At 45.0% G+C, this 22,140-nt stretch overlaps 1 protein-coding gene and 1 long non-coding RNA gene across 2 annotated transcripts; both read left to right on the top strand.

Annotated features, from left to right (window-relative positions):
* The first annotated feature begins 2,228 nt into the window (after positions 1–2,228).
* On the top strand, positions 2,229–20,418 carry LOC115603821. The gene is made up of 3 exons (XR_003990002.1): positions 2,229–2,239; positions 14,261–14,264; positions 20,253–20,418. It is a non-coding gene; the product is annotated as an uncharacterized LOC115603821 (long non-coding RNA).
* On the top strand, positions 7,303–13,508 carry LOC115603820 (regucalcin-like). Its single transcript, XM_030476176.1, has 6 exons — positions 7,303–7,471; positions 7,951–8,133; positions 9,558–9,773; positions 11,554–11,685; positions 12,380–12,534; positions 13,088–13,508. Exons 1-6 carry the CDS (start codon positions 7,306–7,308, stop codon positions 13,136–13,138), a joined length of 903 nt encoding a protein of 300 aa, XP_030332036.1. The 5' UTR covers positions 7,303–7,305; the 3' UTR covers positions 13,139–13,508.
* Positions 20,419–22,140: the final 1,722 nt, after the last annotated feature.

The raw sequence follows: 22,140 nt of genomic DNA, 5'->3' as shown, positions 1-22,140 counted from the left end.
GATTAGATATTAGGAAGAAATTCTTCACTATGAGGTGGTGAGGCACTGGAGCGGGTTGCCCAGAGAAGCTGTGGCTGCCCCATCCCTGACAGTATGTGTCTCTGTGCCTGTGAGTGTGGGAGCAGGTACAATAAGCTTCTGCAGACACTTTACAGGTAAATACCACCTCCCCTCTGTAGGATTACCCGCTGGGCTTTGCTACGCTGGTTTCATAGGCATCACATGAGCAGGAAGAGCCAACTCTGCCAGGAGAGTTGTATTTTTAGGGTTACCGAAACGCCCCAGGAGCGCACCTCGCCGCAGCCTGCAGTGCAGAGGCCTTAGCTGCTTCCCGCGCCCCAGCCCTGAGGAACCCAAACAGGTGCTGCCAGCATATTTTGACTGGAGTCCCATGATGGGGCACTGGATCAGTCTCAAACTGGAGCTGCGTGGTTGCCAGTTCCCTCAATTAGGAAGGCTTCCTGACTTTTGTTTAATCCCTTGCTTATTAATGGCGCTCACCTCTTTGATCAAAGACTTGCGCTGATTTCCATTAGGATTGAGCAAGAACCCACTGACAGGAAAGGCTGTATCAGGAGGAGCAGCTGCTGTGCCCTGAAGGATTTCTTCACCCTCGTGACCAAAATCTATATCATAGGTGAAGAGTATTTATTCCCAACCAAGCCGGAGAAAACTCAAGTAATCCTTTGCTGGCAATATAGCTCTGCTGAAATAAAAGCAGGCAGCACTGACTGCCCGGGGAGCTCCAGTTCTTCACTTCTCAAGCACCAGGGAGGGACCAAGCTCTGCCTACAAAAGGGCGAAGCCAGGGGAAGATAAGCCTTAGCTTCACATTTAGACAACGCTGTCAAGTGGCATATTGCTGGGGTAAGTAGCTGCAACCGTGCCTGCCTGGCACAGGTTTTTAATAACTGTGTCTTCATTAACTCTAACCATGCCTGTTGTCATCTCCAAGAGGGAGACAGCAGCAGAGGATGACTCTGTCTAGGTGAAGAATGACTTTAAGATATAGGGACAATCCAGTTATATGCAAAGTCAAGTTTCTAGAGTAACTAAAGCTGGGATGGACCTACAAGGGGAATAAGCAACATGAGTGTAATTTGGAGAGCTATGAAAAAAAGAGAGGAGCGATGGATTTACTAAATATTTGCAAAGCCATGAGAACAAATACAGAGCTATTGTTTGAGCACATGCAGGTAGGTGACAGAAGACAGATACAATTGTTTAGACACCACATTAGTATATGTGGTACGCTAGTGCCTGGATACACTCTCCCAGCTACACTGTGTTGATAAAAACTAGGGATCAGCAAAAGAAGTGGTAGGAGCTGCATCAGAGGAAACCAAAGTAGTGGGAAAGGAGAGAGGAGGTCACCCCAGAAGGAAACACTGTGGTGGGGTGTCAGCCAGAGATACAGGGGTGCACTGCTGCCTTTATCATAAATCACAGAATGGTTTGGGTTGGAAGGGACCTTAAAGATCATCAAGTTCCAACCTGCTGCTATGGACAGGGACACCTTCCACTAGACCAGGTTGCTCAAAGCCCCTTCCAACCTGGCCTTGAACATTGCCAGGGATGGGGCAGCCACAGCTTCTCTGGGCACCCTGTGCCAGTGCCTCACCTCTCTCATAATGAAGAATTTCTTCGTAATGGCTAATCTAAATCTCCCCTCTGTCAGCTTAAAGCCATTCCCCTTGTCCTGTCACTACATGCCCTTGTAAAACGTCCCTCTCCAGCTTTCCTGTAGGCCCCTTTAGGTCCTGGAAGACTGTTACAACGTCTCCCCATGTATATCCAAAGCTTGATTTATTTAAAAAAATAAGATGGTTTTTAAAGGTTCAGATTTTATTTTTCTGCTGTTAATGACAGTGCTTTTGGCCAACGTCTCTGTAAACTTCTGCTTTGCTATATCAGAAACAAATGGAGTGCACGGCAGGGACAGGCTCTTGATATTGTGGAAATAATTAAAAGAATAGCTGGCTGGCTAGCAACAAATACACGCACCTTCTACTGCAGGGGTGCACCACTTGCCAGCAGCATCCACAAAGCCTTTGAGATGTGTCTCCTCCTCCTAAAGGGAACCGACCTCTGAAAAGGTTGATATAGGGGATACTGAAGTGGTGTGCTAAGGGTGGGAGATGTGATGCTGTGCTGGTAAGTCTAGATGTTGGTGGGGTTAGGAATAAGAGATGGTGCAAAATGTGGTGGGGGTGCTCCCAGAGCATTTGCAACCACCTGAGTAAATCAGAGATGTGCTCTGGTAACGCTGTCCCAGCTGCTGCACTGCCTAGCGCTGCTGCTGATCGACGATGCAGCATCTGAGCTGCTCCACAGCAAAGCAGCACATGGGGTTTTTTAGTCGTGGTTAGGCAAATGCTTTGTCTCTCTGGCTGATGTGGTTTTGCTTTGCCACAGCTTGTGGTGGGAAGTAATTCACGTCACCAGAAAAAGAAGAGCTGAGTGGGAAATGTGGTTTTCTCCTGCAAAATTCCTTTAGAGAAAAATGCATTGGGAAATATTTTTGAGAAAAAAAAAAAAAGAGATTACTCTTTTTTCCTGCACCAGAGAACCAGTCACTTTCTTTTAAAATGGAGGCAGTTAAAATGATAGTAAACCAGAATTTCCCTTTTGAATACGCGTTCCAGCTGAATGATGTGAAAAAAAGCATATTGTTCTACATGAACCTCCCTTCAAAGTTACCATTTAGGTTAAAAAAAGGAAAACAAAGCAATGTGAAAAGTTTTGTGAGAGCAAGCAGAGGATTTGTGCTGAAATGAGTTGGAGCCTTGGGAGGCCAAGGAAGGCTGAGAAGGGTCCTCAAGGCACTCACAGCCAATTTGCCTGTAATGCAATGAGCTTGGCAGGAGCTCAACTTGGAAATGACTGCCTCTTTTGCTAGAAATGCTTGAATCTGTCTCTGGCCTAGGGCTGTAATTTTTAAATCTCCAAATGTAGCTGGATGGTGACTGTGATAGGATAATACTGGGTCTATCTTGGCTATTTGCTTATCTGGGAAAAACATTCATCCTGTTAATCATTTGAACATCAAACTAACATGTTCATTAAAGTCTTGCACTAGTAAAGAAATGCATTGTTCTCGCATGTTGGGTTGAGGCTGATTCCTCTCAAGTGGCTTCTGCGCTCTCTGATCATGGTGGGGCCAGTGACTGCCAGCAGCAACCTGCCTCCTGCCTTTCCCCCTAACTCTGTCCCCATGGCAAGCCTGCCCTTGTCCCCACCTTGCTGGACCAGCTGCCGGGGGGGACCCACCACCACCTACCTCTGCTGAGCAGGGCTGGGTGAGAGAAGGCACTCAGCATCTTCTGTCTTCATCTCCCACAGGCAAAAAAATGGCAAATGCCAAAGAAGGAAAACCCCCAAAAGTCTTAAATCCAGGCAAGATGTTGTTGAACTGCAGCATCTGTGGGAATCATGGAGGCTCTCAGGCAAAGCCCTTCCGCGGGCGTGCTGCAGGCAACAGCTTGCAGGTCTCCACTGAGGCGGGGATTGGGCTTTGCATGTAGGAGGTGAGGAGCCCTGCGAGGAGAGCGGGTTCTTCTTTTCACACAAGAAGGTTGTGGCACAGCTGGGAACAGGAGCCAAACCTTATTGATGCTAATATGCTTTAATCACAAGAGTAGTTTTTTCCTTATCATTCAAAGTGACTACAAAACCCTCCCCTGCATCTTTTATTAACCTCCTCTTTTTATCACCCCAGACGTTCATTTGCCTCTTAATTTGGGGAGACTGGGCTAGCCCTCAGGGTGACCGAGTGGTGCAAGTCTCAGTTTCCCTCTCCTACTCTTATGACATGAGAAAAATTCTGAGCAAGGATTTTTCCCTATCACATGTTCTGCTGCTGGCACCACAAACCAGACCATTCAGAAGGGCTTTGCTCCATGCCTCATCATTCATGTGACTGCTGACTGAATACGAAATGTAAAAGGTTACCTGCTCGGCACAGATAGCATCGACTATTGCACATTGTTCACTGTCGCCAAAAACAGCAGCTGGTTTCATCGGACCAGCGCTGGAAAGGAGGCACCAGCCCAGGAGTTGCGATATTTCCCTCTGCAGCTGTGTTGATGGGATGAGCTGCAGAGTTTCGCATAGGCGTCCTCCAGCTCAGTGAAAATAGTCAGCTGCTTGACCAAGAGAAAGGGGTTCTTCAGATTCCTTAGTCTACACTGCTGATATAATGTGTGTACACTGTACACACATTATAAACCTCAGCTGTCTGCCTGCTATTCAAAGCTTCAGCTTGAAATGAAAAATGACATGATGTGTGCTTGCATGCGGGAGAGAGGAGGAGAAACAGTAAAGAAACCTGTTAAGGCCAGTCATTTGTTTGGTTTTTACCTGTATCTGAGGGGTACTGAAATGACCACCTTATGAGGATTAGAAAAGCAATTTTCAAATAGCTGCCAGAAGGAGGTTTTAGTTTTGAGAGCTGACCAGATATTTTTACATTAGTTTTCTATTCCTGACAGGAAATTTTCCTTATGGTCTCCCATTTCTGGTAACTTTAAACAGTTTAACTTGGAAAATGTTTCAGTGACACCCGTCAGCCCCTTAGTCTGCATAAGGGGTTTAGGCATGAGTCCAGGACGTTAGAACACCAACAAAATGTTGCAGAGGGGAAACAGGCAGGGTAAAGGTAATGTTTTTATTCGCAGGGATTTGTCTAGGGAGAATACAGTAGGAGTTGGTGTTTTCTTCTTGGAATGGTTCTTTTGTTTTCCCTGCATGCCAATCAGGGTGCAAGGTGCCCCACAGAAAGGTGTGAGGCAGCAGGATGCCTGTGGAGTGATGAAGTTGGGATGTTTTGAACACGGCTTTTTGGGGTCATTTCCCCATTTTTCCCTCTGAGATGCTGTATTCTGTGGAACATCATTGCTCCTACATAGCAACATGGGGTGCCAGCAGGGAGGGTATAGCAGGAGGTGGACCACCAGGCATGGGGGGCAACAGGGGCTGCATCCCTGCCAGGTTGTGGGGCCTTTTTTGGGTGACAGTGCTGCCACTTAGAGTTGGATGAATTTCCTGCTAAAACCCTCACTTTTTAGTTGCTTGTGAAAATTAGTAAAACCTCTGCCAGCAAGGCACAAATCTTCCCTTCTGGGTGCCCTCTGCTTAAAAACAAGGGGTAAATTTGAGCCAAAATATGCAGCTATTTGAAAAAAAAAGGAACCCACAGCTGGAGGGACACATTAGATCTATTTCTTTGGAGAATGGATGAGATGCTGAGGCTGGCTGTGCAGCTGGGGAAGGGAGATGTGTGCTGAGGCTCCACGGGACAGGGCAGGCCTAGGCAGCATCATGGAGTGGGCATGAGAGGGGTAAGCAGGCAGCTGGTGTGGGCAGGTTGGTTTCTCATCTGCCTGTGCCTTGGGAAACAGGTGGTGTTATTGCGTACTCCTCATGTGGCTCACAGGATGGGTCTGTCAATCGGTGTTTCACCCTGGATTATCTGCCAGGCCCTGCTTTTGCTGCTGCTGGAGAAGGGGCAGTAAATGAAACAGGAGCTGGTGGGAAGAGAGAGGTTTAATAAGGCTCAGTTTGGTCGATGAAACAGCAAACAAAACGAAAAACAAATACACACCATCTGCTGCAGATCTGGAGACTTTCTTTCTCTGTGGAGCCATGCGGATGCCAGGCTGCTGCTCGACCCCGTTTTCCCACGGGGGTGAGAACAGCTCTGTGTTTTCCAGACCACAATACAATAAAGTCAGCATTGTGTTTCCAAGCCTCAAGTCCCATATGGGGCAGCCACATGACACAAAACTTTAACCCAAGAGAAACTCACTTCTCCAGCTCGAGCATGGCTTAACAGGTTTTAGGAGGTTTTGCTGGCATCTTGCTGGGTATTCTCATTTACGCTTTAGACTGATGCTGTTTTCTTGTGTGGAGCAGCTTGTGTCCAGCCTCTCATGGACATTTTCTTGGAAGGGAGAAGGATATATTTGATAAATGGGTTGTTTGGACCTTACCATGGTGGTGTGACTCCTTGTTATGCATGCTTGGGGCTGGAGAGCAGGGAAGATCCTGGGTCCTCAGCCCTGGGGTTTCCACTCAGGGTGATTACTGGGTCTTCCCAGTACTTTGAAATGCATTATTGCTAATTAATTCTCTGTATACCTTATCACCAGCTTACCTACAAGGAAACAATGCCCTCTTCAAGACAGTAATCCATAGGAAGAATATTATGGCAGGGACTGGCTGCCTCCCAAGAAATCTCTCTCTGATCGGTGGAAAAAATGAGCTGAGGCCAGTGGGTGCAGCAGCGGTGGTGTCTCCTTTAGCAGTGACTGAGGCAGCGAGTAGGTGACTGAGGCAGTGAGCAGGCCCCTTTCTTTTGTAAGAGCTGAATGTTGGAGGCTGTTGCTCACATCCCACACTGTGACAGGGGCAGGGGCTGAGCTGCCTGTGTTGGAGGGCATCAGTGGCCTCTGAACACAAATGTGAGGGATTTGGCACCCTGTTCCAAGGTGGTGGCTGAGTGGCTGGTGTCTCTCTGGGCATCCTGCCACAGCAGGGATGAGGCATGAACACCCCCTGGCAGGAGCAGGCGCCTGGGATGGGAGCTTCATAGGTGGCTTTGCCCTGAAGCAGCAGTTGGGGTAATTACACCCTGCAGCCTGGCACAGAATGAAATGTGGAGTCTGTGGCAGGGGTTGGAGCTGTGGCTAGGGTGGTGAGGGGGCCGATGAAGATGAAATGCTTGGAGGGAAAACAAAGCAGCAGGATTTCAAAGGCAGGAGCCTTCCTCGGTGTTTGCATATTCACACTGGCTCCGTGTGGGAACAGGCACTCGGTCGGCGGTGGCCTCAGTGGCAAACTGCAGACAGTAGAAGGGTTTACATCTTCCTGTGGAGCAAGTCAATGAACCAGTGTTAATAAGGAAGAGCCTCGTTTTTCCACAAAAAGGCACCTGAATCATCAGTGCTGCTGCCCACTCTCCCTTCTCATGGTCAGGTGGGATCACCAATCCCCATTTGACAGCTTGGTCCTGGTCCAGGGCAGTATCCCCAGCACTCCCTTGTCTGGAGGCTGGTGCCTTATTAATAGCTCTGGTTCAAAGTCTCTTGCCTAGGAAAGGTTTGCTAAGGAGAAGCCTTGGAGCCTGGAGCTCAGTTCCAGCCATGAGGCCATGGAAATGTCACAGGAACCTCCTAAATTACTCTGTCATGAGGGATTTGGAAAGCTTTGCCATTTACAAATTGCCTTTAGGCGTCATAGGCATAAATCATCCACACAATGAGAGCTTTTCATTAAATCCATCATTGGCATTCTTCCTCTCAGACCATGTCCTCCTCCATCAAAATCGAATCTGTTGTGAAGGAGAAGAACAGGATGGGAGAGTGTCCGGTCTGGGAAGAAAGGGAGAGCGCACTCATCTATGTAGACATTAACTCACAGAAAGTTTGCCGCTGGAGCCCACTCACCAACGAGGTGCAGAGCGTGTCCGTGGGTAAGAGTCCATACTCATCGCTTCACCATGGGAATCTTCTCTCTCTGCTCCTGCCCATCCTTCCTGGTAGGAGTCCCACAGCATGGCGGTCTCCCTAACTTTCCATGGGGCCACACTCCCTGTCCTCCCATGACATGTTGCTGAACACAGTGTGGCTTGAGCCAGCCGAGCAGAGGGGACTGTGGTTAGGTGTGGAGAGTCATGTGCATGTTGCCCTTGCTAAGCCCAGATGGGATGTTTCATTGGAACCCGCAGAGGAAAAGGTACAATCTGTCTGTCCAGAAGGTGGGAAGATCTGGGGAGCACAGTGCCAGTGAGATATGCTAAAGATCCCAGAGGAGAAGGATCTTACATCAGCTCAGCCTTTCCCAGGTCAGGGATGTCCCAGTCTGGCCCAGATGTCCTCAGTGAGGTGGGGCGGTTAGGGCTGACTGAAGGCCTGGAGCCACTTGCCATGTCCTGCTCCCTCTTGCCCACAGATGCCCGTGTTGGCTCGGTGGCACTGCGGCAATGCGGGGGCTACGTCATCGCCCTGGGGACCAGGTTTGCCTTTCTGGACTGGAACACCAAGGTGGTCACCACCATCCTTGAGCTCGAGCAGGATAAACCCAACAACAGATTCAATGATGGGAAAGTGGATCCAGAAGGGAGGTTTTTTGCTGGTAAGTTCCTGGCAGAAATTTCCCCCAGCACAAAGAGGAACTAATTACAGTGCATTTTGTAGAGTGTGTTTTATTCCATGTTCTCGGTTCCTCTGTGAAGTTCCCCACAAAAACTACTGATTGTGAGCGTGAGCCGTCTTGTGGATGCTTTGCTCAGTTACCGCCCAATGGAGAAGGACAAGGGACCCCACATTTTCTGACCCAAATGAGAACAGGGGCTGCCAACAACAGCTATCTGGCAGGAAGGCTCCCCTTCTACTTGGCAGATGCTGTTTTGCAAACATCTGCCTCCACGGGAGCTGAAAAGCTATCGAGGGGCTCATGCAGGTAGGAAGGTTTCTGGAGGTGTAGAGGAGGATGCAGCTCCTACAGTAAAAGAGCTGCAGCTTGAACCCTTCATGTACAGCCTCCTTGGGTTAGTCTATGGGAAACAGGAATGTGGAGAGAGACGTTCGGCCTCCCGAAGGCAAAAGGGACTTTTGCCACTGGTTGTGATGAAGCCAGAATCCCCGTGTGCTTTTTCCCCTCCAATATAAATGATGACCCAAGCACAGAAACCCACACTGGAAGCAGAGAGTGACTGATGGGAGTTCAAATGGCTCTGCATTTTTTGTCCACCCAGCCTTTTCTTCTTATTCCAAATATAGCAAAAATCAGGAAATTCATTTGACTCACTGGTACGCTTGAGGGCTGACATATCACTAGAGTTTAGACAAGAATAAGAGAGAAAAACCCGTTGTTAGCTGTGCATGGTGGATCAGTGCTTTTACAGGGGTTTTGGCTAAGTGTTGTAAAACAAGCACATGAAGTCTTCTAGAAGGGGAAGCCAACAGAGACAGTCTGTCACAGTTAAAAGAAGGCATGAATTCCCCCTTTGAGTGCTTCCCGTCCTATTGCTGCAGAGCTCTCTCCTTTCTGGAGAAGAGAGAATCAGAAACTAAACAACGAGCATAACACTGAGACATAAATTCATTAAAGAAAAATCTCACTTCTGTGGTATTCCCCACTTGCTTCTGAGATAACCATAATTTACAGCACCTGTATTTTAAGGTCACAGCCCATTTAAATGATGAAATTAGTCTACAAAGAGCAACAACAAAAAGAGCACCTGATGCTTGCCTACCTCTTGGCTTTTGCTGTAAGCAACCTCATCCCCTGGCATGTTGTGGTGCTCCTTTGGGTCTTGGTGTATATGACTTGAACCTCATGGCAATGCAGAAACTTGTCCTTTTGTTTGCCAGGATCACCTCCATGGGAGGCAGCTGCTCCTGACCTGCACCTTTTAATCCCTCTCACCAATCTGATGGGACCTGGGTAGTCCTTTCTCCCTTGGACCTCTCACTAACAGTTACAGGAGGTTTTTGATCAAGCATGAGGAATAATAAGCTTCTACTTTCTAACCGTCGCTCCCATTTCCATTTCAGGTACAATGGCTGAAGAGACAGCACCAGGGGTCCGAGCGAGGCGGCAAGGAGCTCTCTATACACTTTTCCCCAACCACTCAGTAATAAAACAGTTAGACCAGGTGGACATCTCCAATGGTCTGGACTGGTCCCTGGACCACAGGACATTCTTTCACATCGACAGCCTCGCATACGCTGTGCATGCCTTCAGCTATGATGTGCACACTGGGAAGATCGGTACACATGCTTTTCTAATTTCGGTGACAAATAGCTCTAACATTCTTTCTGCAGCAGGACTTGGGTGTGTAAGATGATTTGTTTGACAGATCTCATAGCTTCTGGGTATGGCTTGTCAGCTGACTGGGGTTTTTGTCAAATTTAGTTACACACCAGCTGTATTTGGTGAACACACTTTTGACAGTCCTTCACCTTACTTTCATCTGGATAGATGGCTTATATTTAGACCCGTACATAGAGTTGCAGGGAAGAAGCCATTTATACCGCAGAATGAAGATTAGTTTATAGGACGCTATTTATTCTTCAGTGCCATCTACTGGAATGCTTTGATTGTACTAGTTCCACAAATACAGATAGAGAATGTGTGTGCATGTATATCACGGAATTGTGTTTAAAGAATCAAGTTATCATTGCGACTGAGGTTTCCAAATTTTGACATTAAAATTGCCCTCAGATGTTTGGCAAATTGCACTTAAATTCATTTTCTGGACAAATATTTTTTTATTATTTGATGCCAGATAGGGACTCTTCATCAGGAACTGTAGTGATAGGACAAGGGGTACTGGGTTCAAGCTTAAACAGGAAAGATTTAGGCTAGATATAAGGAAGAAGTTTTTTACTGTGAGGGTGGTGAGACACAGGAACAGGTTGCCCAGAGAAGCTGTGGCTGCCCCATCCCTGGCAGTGTTCAAGGCCAGGCTGGATGGGGCCTTGAGCAACCTGGTCTAGTGGAAGGTGTCCCTGCCCATGGCAGGAGGTTGGAAATAGATGATCTTTAAAGTCCTTTCAAACCCAAACCATTCTATGATTCTATTATTCTATCTGCAAAAAAGAAAAATAAAGCGCAAGTAAAATGGATGTAAACTCATTTCAAAACTCTATGAAATATTTTTGTGCTTTATCAACCTGTTGTACTTCACGGGAGTTTAAATTGCTGAAATGCTGAACTGCTGAACTGTTATATTCTAATGAGTGTGGACTTTGTGTTATCATGGGTGGAAATCATACAAAATAATTACATTCAGATCTCATTTTGCAGAGAAAATCTATTTCTACAGATTTTATGATATAAGATTTCTAAAGAAGATTTAATGCAACTTCATTTCCCCTCCTCCCTCAATACAAAAAAATGAATTTGAGCTTCCTAGCCTTGACTTTATGCTGGTGATTGTCTATTTTTGGGTGCTGTAATGGCCATAAGGCACTGGATCAGAGCAGGCAGACTGCTGCCCATGGGCACTCTTCCATGTGCTCACCAACCCATCTGCACTGCAGCCTAGACTGTTAGAAGTTGGTGTCCAGGCTGTATCAAAACTGGTAGCTTGGTTGGCCATTAAAAGGTAAGAGGTTGCTTATCACCAACATTTAAACCTAAATCATTATTTATGTGATGCATTGCTCATAAGAAGACATCCAGGCTGCCATGAGAAACGGAAGTCCAGGAGAAGTTCTTGCACTTGCAGCAGTGGTGGTATGGTGGGCAGCTAGTGGGTTAACAAGAGGGACAGGGGCATTTCGTTCTCTTCCCTTGGTAAAATAAGAGCGTTAATTTGGTACAATTCCAAACTGCAATGGCTCTACTGGGGGCTTATTTCTGTCAGGCTAAGTTAGGCTTTTAACACATCTGCTAAATGCATATATGACATCATACATTTTGCAGCACTTCTTTCTCACAAAAAATGAATTTATCTCTTTACAAGAGCGTGGAAGATGTTAGACTGGCATCTGATACAGAACTGGTAGACCCCACGTAACACCAGCTTTGTAACTCTCCCTGCAGCCTGCCCCAAACTTTTGTACCATCTAGAAAAGGAGGAGCAAATGCCCGATGGGATGTGCGTAGATGCAGAAGGGAAGCTCTGGGTGGCCTGCATTGATGGTGGGAGAGTCATTCGTATAGACCCAGAGACAGGTAAGGCCTCTATTCAGTACATGTGAATCAAGTGTCACCTACGTGCCACAAATACAAAAGCCAGGAGGAATGGTTTGAAGGTGAGATAAGAAGGTGTCATTTATTGCCGGTTTCTGCTCCATGGGTTACCATGAGCATCGCTGGTCCAGACTCCGATCACATGGAGAGCACAGCTCCTCGTGCTGCCTTCCAGTGTCAAATACCCTTGCTCCCACAAGGATCCTCCTGATGTAGCACACCCACTTCTTAATAGTATCACTAAAAGAAAATTAAAAAATGCACTGCATATCTATTGTGAGAAATATTACAAACCTGCAATTCTTAATTATATGTAATTTAAAATTTAATTAAATTTAATTAAAAGAAAAAATTCAGCGTTGAAATGCTTAACTGGGAAACTCTGTTCGGGAATGACAACCATCCCATCCCAGGCCAGGTGTCTCTGCTCTTCCTGGCTTCACATAGTGTGTTACTTCATTTTGAGGAAAGAAAACAAAGCCTCACACATATAGGAGAGAGGCTGAAAAATTGTTAGAGATGAGGCAGATGAAAGAATTTGATTTCCCAACAAGCTATCCTTTAGGAGATGGCCTCTGGCTGAAGAGGAGTTTCCTCCTGAGTGAACGACACATCTGTGCTATGTGTGCATTAATATTTATATGGACATAAGGAAACAACTGCACATTTTTCCCAGGAAAAAGAATCCAAACTGTGAGGCTGCCTACTCCAAGGATCACCTCTTGCTGCTTTGGTGGAAAAGACTACTCAGAAATGTATGTGACTTCTGCATATGACGGACTGGACAAGACCACCTTAGCTAAGGAACCTCACGCAGGAGAGATTTTCAAGGTCAGCAGATCTTTTTGTGTTTCAGACCTGCCAAGCCTTGTGCTCTGAGAGTGAGGTGCCCCTGGCTGGCCTTGCTCATCCTGTTCACCTGATGTGCTGGTCCAGATGTGTTGCTTGTACTGCAGCTGGGCACAGCTGCTTTTGCACAGCTGCTCATGCACTTGGAAGGAAGATTGGAATGTTGTTTCTCCAGTTCTAGAAGGCAATTGGTATTTTCCAAGCTCACATTTCATTTCATTTCATTTCATTTCATTTCATTTCATTTCATTAAAAGTTACTATGACTCGTTTCGTTCCTATGGACATAAAGACCACATGTAAGGGCTGCAGATAATGTGTAAATTAGCAAAATTATTGAGTGGTGCTTGATAATCTTAAAGATCTTAAAAAGTTCTAAAGAACTGCCTTTAATGACTCTTTTTAGGCTCCTATTGAAGCAGGGGAGCCTCCACGTACGCGTAGTTTATTACAGTATTTGTTGTACAACATTTGAAGATTTTCATTGTACTCAGTTGGAGATTTCTGTGTTTCCTTTCTTTAATTTTTTTAAACAGATAACAGGCCTGGGTGTGAAAGGGATCCCACAGAATTTCTATGCCGCTTGAACACCGATGCTAAATAACAAAGAAGAAATGCTTTCGTCTTGTAGTAACTCTGACAAGGAGAAGTCCAATGATCTGCAGAATTTATCTGTATGAGGATTTCTAAATCCACATTTGAGAGCATTCTTGTTTAGAATTGAAGATATTCCTTCTTTTGTGGGCCCATGGCTTGATGAAATAGGTTAGAGAGGTAAAGTTAACTGATGTTACACCTTGATAGCTTTTGTGACTTCCCATAAACCTCTTCAAGCTCGAGCTTAGTTTTGTTGAACGTTCTGATGACAAGCTCTGGATTTTCAAGACTCTGTGGTTCCTGTACCAGAATCTGATTCGTGGTTTGTCTTTTCATGTTACAGTGATGTACCAGCAATGATATGGCAGATGTTAATAAACATTTTAAGTAATGAATTGGACTGCTCCTCTATTGTGGGACTTCCCCAAAGTGTGTTCTTGGTGTTCCAGTGTCCTTCTCTGAAGTATTTGGCCTTTCCACCACTGCTGTTCAAAGCCTTGAGTTAGTCCTCAGACACTGCGAGCAGGAAGTAAGTGCTCAATGTCTCTGGACGATAATTTCCCACAATAACCCACACATAAAAGAGTGGAGAAACTGTGGTTAGCCACGCAGAAATGTTAAACATGGTTTCTGTGGCGCTGTATGCAGATTCCCCCTAGAATTAACTGTTTTCTCTAGAACCAAGTATCCTTCTCCTGGCCAGGGGTTCCACATAGCATGGTTTTGAAAGAACCAAGCTGGGCTGATTTCTTTGCTTCTGTGCTACTCGGCCAAATCATTGGTAAAACAGGACAAATGCTCTTGGCTCATTGCTCTGCTTCACTTCTACTTTGCCCTGGAAACAAGGTGATTCCATAGAGCAGCACAAAGGCAACTTGATTGAGAAATAAAATGTTCAGTTCATTCTAATGTTTGCTCAACAACTGGGCTGTTGTTTTTTTCCTAGTCATAATTCCAATAGTAATTAAGCTGCTGGGTTTTTTAAGAGCGAAGGTGTTAAATGCTCTTTTGGCACCGTGTTGATGCCAAACTGGTATGAGGAACATTGACAATTATGCAATATTTCCTGTTTACCCTATGCGGAGAGGAATGTGAAGGTAGGGTGTTTGGAGGCAAGTCAAGTGTCCTAACCTTTAATTAACAAAAAAAACCCAAATGTAGGAAGTGTGTGCAGATACCTTATTTAATAAAAAAATACCCAATTATTTGCAAAATCGCCTACCCGCTAGGTTATTTGTTCTGCCAGAAAGGAAAGTAGATAGTTTTGAAAACCTCACACTTTATAAATCCGTAATAGCCTCATAATTTTTCTCTTGAGCTAACTTGGGCATACAGGACAGGCGCACTGGTTTGCAATTCTCCAGCTACTCCTTCCTCCATCTCTAAATGGAGATACTGTGCATGCTGCTCTCAGACTCCAAGGTCTGAGTGCTCTGGGATCTTTCTCGGTGTAGCACAGCTTCCCAAAGTAAAGAAAGGTTTGAAGATTAATTTCTCTCTGTTACCCAAAGGCCCACTACTTCTCTTCAGATTTCAGAATCTGGTGTTTTGTGATTTTGCTTCCTACAAAAAAAGCTTTGATTGAAAACCATGGTGGGACTATTCTCCAGCCTCGTTCACCAAAGTGAGGCAAAGGCTATTTGCCTTCAGCAGGATGAAGGCATGAAGGAAGGGGATATGGGACTGGCTTCATTCCCTTTGAGTGTGTAGGGAAAAATACAGTATCTATAGTCCTTGGTGAGGATATGCTCTGAGAAGGTGACTGGGTGACTGAGTACGTGGTTGGTGTGGGCCAGCCCCACACAGTGAGAAGCATAGCAGGGAGGATGCTGTCTGCCCAGGAGTAACCTGCTGGTGGAGCATCTTCCCAATGTAGATCACAGGCAGAACATAAAACATCTTGTCAATGAGATAGCAGTGACTGATGGGAGCTGGCTTCTCTTGTAAGGGATTGGTTTGTACATCCTGCCTTTTATAAACTTTTTTAAGTATTTACTATGCTTAATGCATAGTTAACCTATACCAGGCTGGATAAATCTTACTTTTCTTGCATGCTTTTGTGTGTGTTGGAAATAGGCATTCAACTGGGACAATTTTGGTCCTTGTGTTTTCTAGCCATTGTGGGTCAACCTGACTGTCATTCCTTGCCTTCCCAAAAAGACACGCCTTTGAGAAAACCTAATAAATCTAAACTGAGAGTCTCCAAATATTCATAAATGCACCTAGGATGTGAATGAAGGTAGTTAAACATCATGGCTGTGCTGGCATTACTGCTGCACCCACGTGCTGTCACATGCCTGGAACTGGCAAATACAGGGATGTAGGGTTTGCTTCACTGTTTTTTACTGTCATGCCAAGGACTCTGGGCAGGAAAGAAGATGTAAAAATATTTCTTAATCCTGGATAAGGAGATATAATCCTTTTTCCTAGCAACCTTTGTTTACCTACTTCTTGTTCTGATTATCTACTTTATCTTAAAGAGAAACTATAATCTCTTTGCTAATGAGAGACGGGACAGACATGAAGTAGAGAAGTTTAAATAAAAAGTTCACAAATGCTACCTATTGTGGGTAAATATGTCCCTGACAGAACAGAGAAGTAACTGCCCTGAAGAAATTACCTGGCTTTGCATAGTTGGTTTATTTTACCTTGATCCTATCGTGCTCCATGCTCACATCAGTGTCAACAAACTTACAAAACACTGAATCTAGATCTTTGTTACCTTTTTGCTGTTATCTCTCTGTGTCAATGTGGACTGAGATTTCAGAGGGTAATGAGATTGCAGAGGAGAGACACAGAACTTTGAACCCCTATTCACGTGAAAATACTCTTGGAAAATGAGAAGCCACTTGCCCTATGAACTATTAACAGGACTATTGGATGACCTGAGTGGTGACTTTAGTCAGCAGATGGGCCTGCCTGGGAAAACGGCTGCAGGAGCAAGAGGCATCTCCTTGGGAAGTGTATGAGCAGGAACTGTGTGTCTGCAAAAGAATGGCTGAAGGGCAGATATAGCTGTAGATTAATTGATTTTGCTGAAGATTGTAGATCGCTTGAGCTGTTTGAAAGTACTGGTTAACTGAGTGTGTTTGTGCTGTGTGTTGCATATTGACAACCTGAAAGTAAAAAAAAACAGTTGGTGTTGATGTCGAGTTCTCCCGCTGCACCAAAACAACACTCATGCAAGCTGTAAATGCAAGCAGTGATAGCATCTGAGGACGTGTAAGACCCTCATCTTCATCAGCTGCTGTCTTCTTAGAGAAGAAAGTGTGTTTAGCAGCACCCAAGTCATGTTAGGGAAGAGAGGATACAGGTGAATACCATGTTAAGACTGTGATATCTTCTGGAAAGAGCTGGTATCACAGCATTGATACACTGGAAGGATTTAAAGATTAATGGAAATGGAAAGAGCTATCAGAGGTGAGAGTTAACATGGAAGCTGAGGTGATGATGGAGAGAAAAGTGAAGGCATAGAGAGGGGAAGGACATATTGCTGGCAGATGTGGCAGAAGGCAAGCGACAGGAAGGTGGGCTCTGTAATTTGGAAGTAAAGCTTGAAATAGAACAATTATACCTGGCATTGGCCAAAAGGTTCAAATGTTACCTGGGAGATCACTGAACGATGATGTAGGCTTGTGCCTTCGGGCAGTGAGGCTGAGTAGCGGTAGTGGTCACTTCTATCTTCCCGGTGCTTGGAGGACTTCTCTAAGCTCTGTTCGCAAGGGGAGGTTTATGTAGGTTGGCACACGAGTCCTCTCAGTCAAGGGATGCTGGAGGCTGGCATTGCTCAGTTTGCTTCCCCTCGTTTGAGAAGAGCTTCCTTTTTCATGACTAATAACCCTCTCTGCAGCATGTGATGTTCATTACACTGCTGGTACAAGAGTGGGGTGTAAAGGACACCAAAGACAGGTGACACCCTGCTAGAGAAAACATGGTACAGATACACAGAGACTGCCTGTCTGGAAAAGCTGGAAAGAGATCGGTGCTACCATCCCCACCCTTGGGTAACTGAGGCAAAACCAGGATTGCTTAAGAAATCTTTAGCAGATTTGGAGATCCCAGCAAAATCCCATCTGCTGCCTCCTACTCTACAAATGCCCGGTGGGTTTTGGTGACATGGCGACTGCGGTATGGGTTGGTAATGGGAACTAGTGGGAGTAACTGCTGAGAGATGAGAAGGCAAAAATTGATGCCCCAGAATTAAAGCTGATAGCAAGCCCAGCAGACTGCATCTTTCCTCCTCTGGCTGCTGCTGTTGTTGCTCCATCCTCCTCCTACTTCTGCCGATGTCAATGGAGGGCTGTTTGCACCCACTTTCATAAGAGAGAGTGGGAGTAACTTGAGTCAACTCTGAGTGTGTCCTCACCACTTCGTCAGTGTAGGTGATGTCTGCTCAGCATGCAGGCACCGAAGCTGTCAGGCGGGGTGGGTGTTTTTGAGGTGGCTGTCCTAGGAATTGCTCTTGATTTTCCTTAAGAGGAAGGTCACTGAGGAAGAGTGGCTATTTTCTACAGTGTGTCAATTCGGATTTCTCAATATGGCAGAAAGTGAGCTTCCTGTTTACTCTAGCAAATGGCTTTATCTGTTTCAGCAGCACATTTCCATGTACAGTTGCTTGTTGATGCAAAGACAATGTCCTACAGTGAGCTGTAGTTCAGAAGGTGCACTTCCTGTCACATTAGTGACCTTTCTGATAATTAAAACTACATAGGGTAATTTTATAAACTTCTCATTTATTTTCATCATCCGCTTTAAATGTTTGTGTGTGTTTGAGGGGTGGGGAAGGAATTAATGTCAAAAATGCTGGGTTCACTAAAGTTCTTTCTTTTCCTTTAAAAATAGGGAGTTTTGTTGTTCATCTATTATTATTCTTAGGATGAGCTAGTGACTAAGGTTATTCCTCTTAAAAGATGTTTCTTACAAATACATTTTTTAAGTTACTTCCCCCATTAAAAAAACCCTGGTGATCTACAATGTGACCTATTTTTACTGGATAAGATTAGGAGAGACTGAGTTATGGTGATACACTGACCTCTGTTGGCACCAGCCTTTCTTACTGAAACTCCTTTTCAATGCTGAGTTGGATGCTCTAGAGAATACATCTGAGACAAGATCTGAGGCAGAATCGGTTCATGATGAAGCCATATTCCGGTGCCACAGTAAATCTAACACCATGACTTTTGAGCATAATGACTCGTGGTGTTGGTTTCCTTAAAAAAACCTGAATCAGAAGTTTTAAATATGCCAAATAGCTGGCTGATTTGTCCCAGCAGGCTCTGTGATGGACTAGGTATTGGCTGTCTGTCCTGTGGCTGGCATAAAGACAGGCTGTAAATTAAAAACATGCACAATTTCTCTGTCAGATGCTCTGGGTAATGGTGAACTGCATGTCCATGCCCGACTCCAGCCTGTTTAGTAGTGCTACATCATCTTGTAGTGTGTTGATCCAATCTGAACCGTCAGGCATGCATGTTCATGCAGCATTGGCCTGCTGTCAGCAAGCTTCTCTGCAACACTGTAAAGTAACTTTGTCCAAATTTAGCTCTGATTAGAGGTTCTTCTCTCCTGGAGATGGCTTGTCAGAGGAGCAAATTGCCATAAGCATTAAAGGGACCTGGTGGAGAGAAATGGGCATTTCTAGGCTGCAGTTTTGTCTGATTTTAGCTTGGGATGGGATGACTTACTCTCTAGAGGCTGCTCTACAATAGCCTCTGCAATGTGGCTCCAATCCTCTGGTGGGAATGACTTCCAGGTGCCTCCTAAGTTTGCCTCAGATGAAGCTCCACTTCAGCATGGTGGTATCTTGCTGATTTGTTTCCCTACCTGCCTTACACTGACACTGTGAGCCATCATGAGTGATTGTTTGCAGTGCATGGAATAGGTCTCGTTCTGCACAGAGGACCCAGATGACCTGTGTCAGCTTGTGAGTTATCTCTGTGCTGAAGTGTGGCCCTTAAAAGGTGCTCTGTGGCAGGCTATGGTTATGGTTGACAGTACAAATTGGTAATGCATGGGATAAAAAGAACCCACCAACTTTAAAAGAATATTTACACATAAGCCCAGAGCCATCAAGGCTTAACCTACCTGAGAACCATGTAGGAGTTATGGTCTGGTTGGCTTAAAGACCAAGACACACTCAGCTTCAACCTTTGCCTAATGTCAAAGGTACTAGAAATTTGTCCCTGAGGACACAGATGCCTGGTTTTCACAACTGATAACAGAAATAAGGTGGGATGTTGTTTATGGCTGCTGAAGGACAAAAGATTGCTCCCTCAGCTTCACTATAGTGATGAACTTCAGCATAAAAAGGGTCTTTCTTCCTCCTTCTCATGGTCTGCCACCACGTTAGGAGCTGCGCACAGGAAAGACATGGGTGGGACACAGTGTTGTGATGGTCCTGCCTTTCCTAGGGTAATGTTGTGGCCCCCTGCCTGCCCAGGCTGCTGCATCTCATGCCCCTTTGAGAGCTGCCTTCTTGGATGAAAGGTGTTGATCTATATTGTCACTTCAGCTTCTCCAGGGATCAGGGCACCAGAGCAGAGGGCTTTGTTTCTGACCCGCTCCAGCTAGCAAAACAGAAAAAAAAAAAAAAAAAAAAAAAAGGAAGAGATTAATGCAGAATGGGGAGTGCGGCAAGAAAACAGCTGAGGAATTTACCTGGTTCGCACAGTATTGAAGGACTAGATAACAAATTGACAGAGCAAAGGGAGGCATGACAGGAGGAGGTTTTCCTTCTCCCTGTAACTGGAAATCTTTTCTGGTGGACACAAATGCATGATTTACTTTTTGTGTCTCCCCAGTTTCTCTCTCTGTTGGAATGGGTTCTAGCAATAAAGCCTGGCTATCCTCTTGCTCCTATCTTCCCAGATGCTGGGTCTGAGGAGAGAGGTTTGATTATCTCCCCCTGAAGCTTCTCTTTTTAGTAGGACATTATGAGCAGCAATCCTGTGCCTCTTGGAAGTGCTTTTAATGTCTTGTTTTAAAATGTTCTGGTGCCAGACATGAAATTACCTGGCTTTACTGTTTTATAAGGGCATTTTAACCCTTCTTGTCGATACTGATGTAGTTAAATTGAAATTGAAATCTCATTTGCTTCTGTTTGAGAGGAAAATTATTTTGCCTGGACCTTGCTCCATGCCCACTGAAGCCTCACGTAACATTGGTGGGACTGGATCAAATCAGAGGAATTTGAGGATCTTTTCCCCCATTTTTTCTCTTTTTCAAAAATTTAAATGAAAAATATTGCTAATAAAATCCAACTTTAATTTTTCTTCTCCTTTCTGTATTTTAAAATAAGTCAAAACATTTCCCCCATCTTGCAAAACTTTGGTAAGAAAAAATCCATCTTGTGTAGCCCTGGCTCTTAAGATCCCATCATGTGAAGGGAAAGGTATTGTACCCCATGTCTAACCATCACAATAGCATTTTTACCAGCCACTGAATTTTATCACTGAATTTCCCTGTTGCAAATAAACCACGGTTGTTTCTTCATGATGGCATTGGCATGCTGCAATGTGTTTGGACAACCTAAATCCCATCCAAATACTTCTGCCTAAGGTTTCCTGCCAACCAGTGCCAGGTTGTCAGAGGCAGCTCGTTGACAGGGAGCCCTGAGCATGGAGACTGGGTGCAAAGGAGGACTTCAGACTGTCCCCCCCATCCTCATCAGGTCCTGCTCACAGCATTGCAAGCTTAGAGTAGCCATCATGCTCCAGTTACCCCAGAAGGAAACACAGGGAACCAGAAAACAGCTCTCAGCAAGTCTGGGCTGCATTTTCCTTCCCAGGCCTTTTTATTGCTCAGAATGACCTCCCTGATGCTGCAGGCTGCCTCCTCACTGATTCCCCCACTCTTAGGAGCCATCTAGATATGTCTGCTGCTAGATATACAACCTCGTCTCAGAAATACTAAGCTGCCTGTTTGTTCCCAAGGACAGAAATTAGGTGTGGGTTGAGAGGACTTATCAGTAAGTCAGGGCAGGAGCAAACATAGACATTGCCAGGGTGTTGCAAATGTCCCCAGAACAAACACCCCAAATCCAGGGAATTCAGTTCAAGTCATTTGAATGCTTGATGGCATTTTTGTATGTTACAATGTAAAGATGTGCTATGTCTGAATTAAAAACACTAGGATGGAAGAAAAAAGTCTCATGCAACATCCCAAATATTGTAACCATTCAAAAATCTCATAAACCTTTAAGCCATTTGAAACATCAAATGATTTTTCTCAGACTGATTGTGTTGTATTTTGGTAAGCCAAAGTTATTTAAATGTATAAAGTACAGTTGAAAGCTCTATGACTGCTGTCACTGTGAGTAACAAACCAGGAATTTTCACTATGATCCACAGCTATAAATCAGACCTGCATTACCATTTAAAGTTTTCCTTTCCACAGTCATGTTTTCCCTGCTAGTCTCACACAGGTTCACTTTACAAGACCAGAACCATGTCTGGCTGTTCCGTATTCATCATGGTAGTATCCAGAGGCTGCCTGACTGCTGTTTTGTTACACCTCCATAGTCTTAATTTTCTAAGTAAATGAAGAATTAAAGTTGACTGTCTGACTTTTCCTGTTTGAAATACTTTCCCTTTTATTTCTTTCCATGAAGAGCACAGTAATACTTCTCCATAACATTTCTCAGCTACTTTCTATCAGCGCAAAACCAAGCAGCCTTTAAATAGCATCTCTTCCTTCTTACCTTCTCCTTTGCTCTATTTCATCCCTTTTGGCCATTTTGTGCCTAGCTTTACAACCGGCCGCAAGCCTATTCTGCATCTGCCTCCAGCTAGTTTTATGGTACTCTGTAAGAGTTGATATCTAAACTCTGATATCAACTGTGACATAACTGAACTGTGGCATAACCCTGAAGCTCAGCCAGTCCTGCTGTCCTGGCATTCACCAAGGGAAGCAACTTGGTTATCTGAATGTTAACCTGGTCCAGCCGCTGCTGTTGGCACAGCAAGTTTTGCTCTGTACATGAACACTGCTCTTC

The sequence above is a fragment of the Strigops habroptila genome, chromosome 2 (genome assembly GCF_004027225.2).
Source record: "Strigops habroptila isolate Jane chromosome 2, bStrHab1.2.pri, whole genome shotgun sequence".
Lineage (NCBI taxonomy): Eukaryota > Metazoa > Chordata > Aves > Psittaciformes > Psittacidae > Strigops > Strigops habroptila.
Note: the sequence above shows the minus strand (reverse complement) of the source record. Positions and strands in the feature narration are given on the sequence as shown.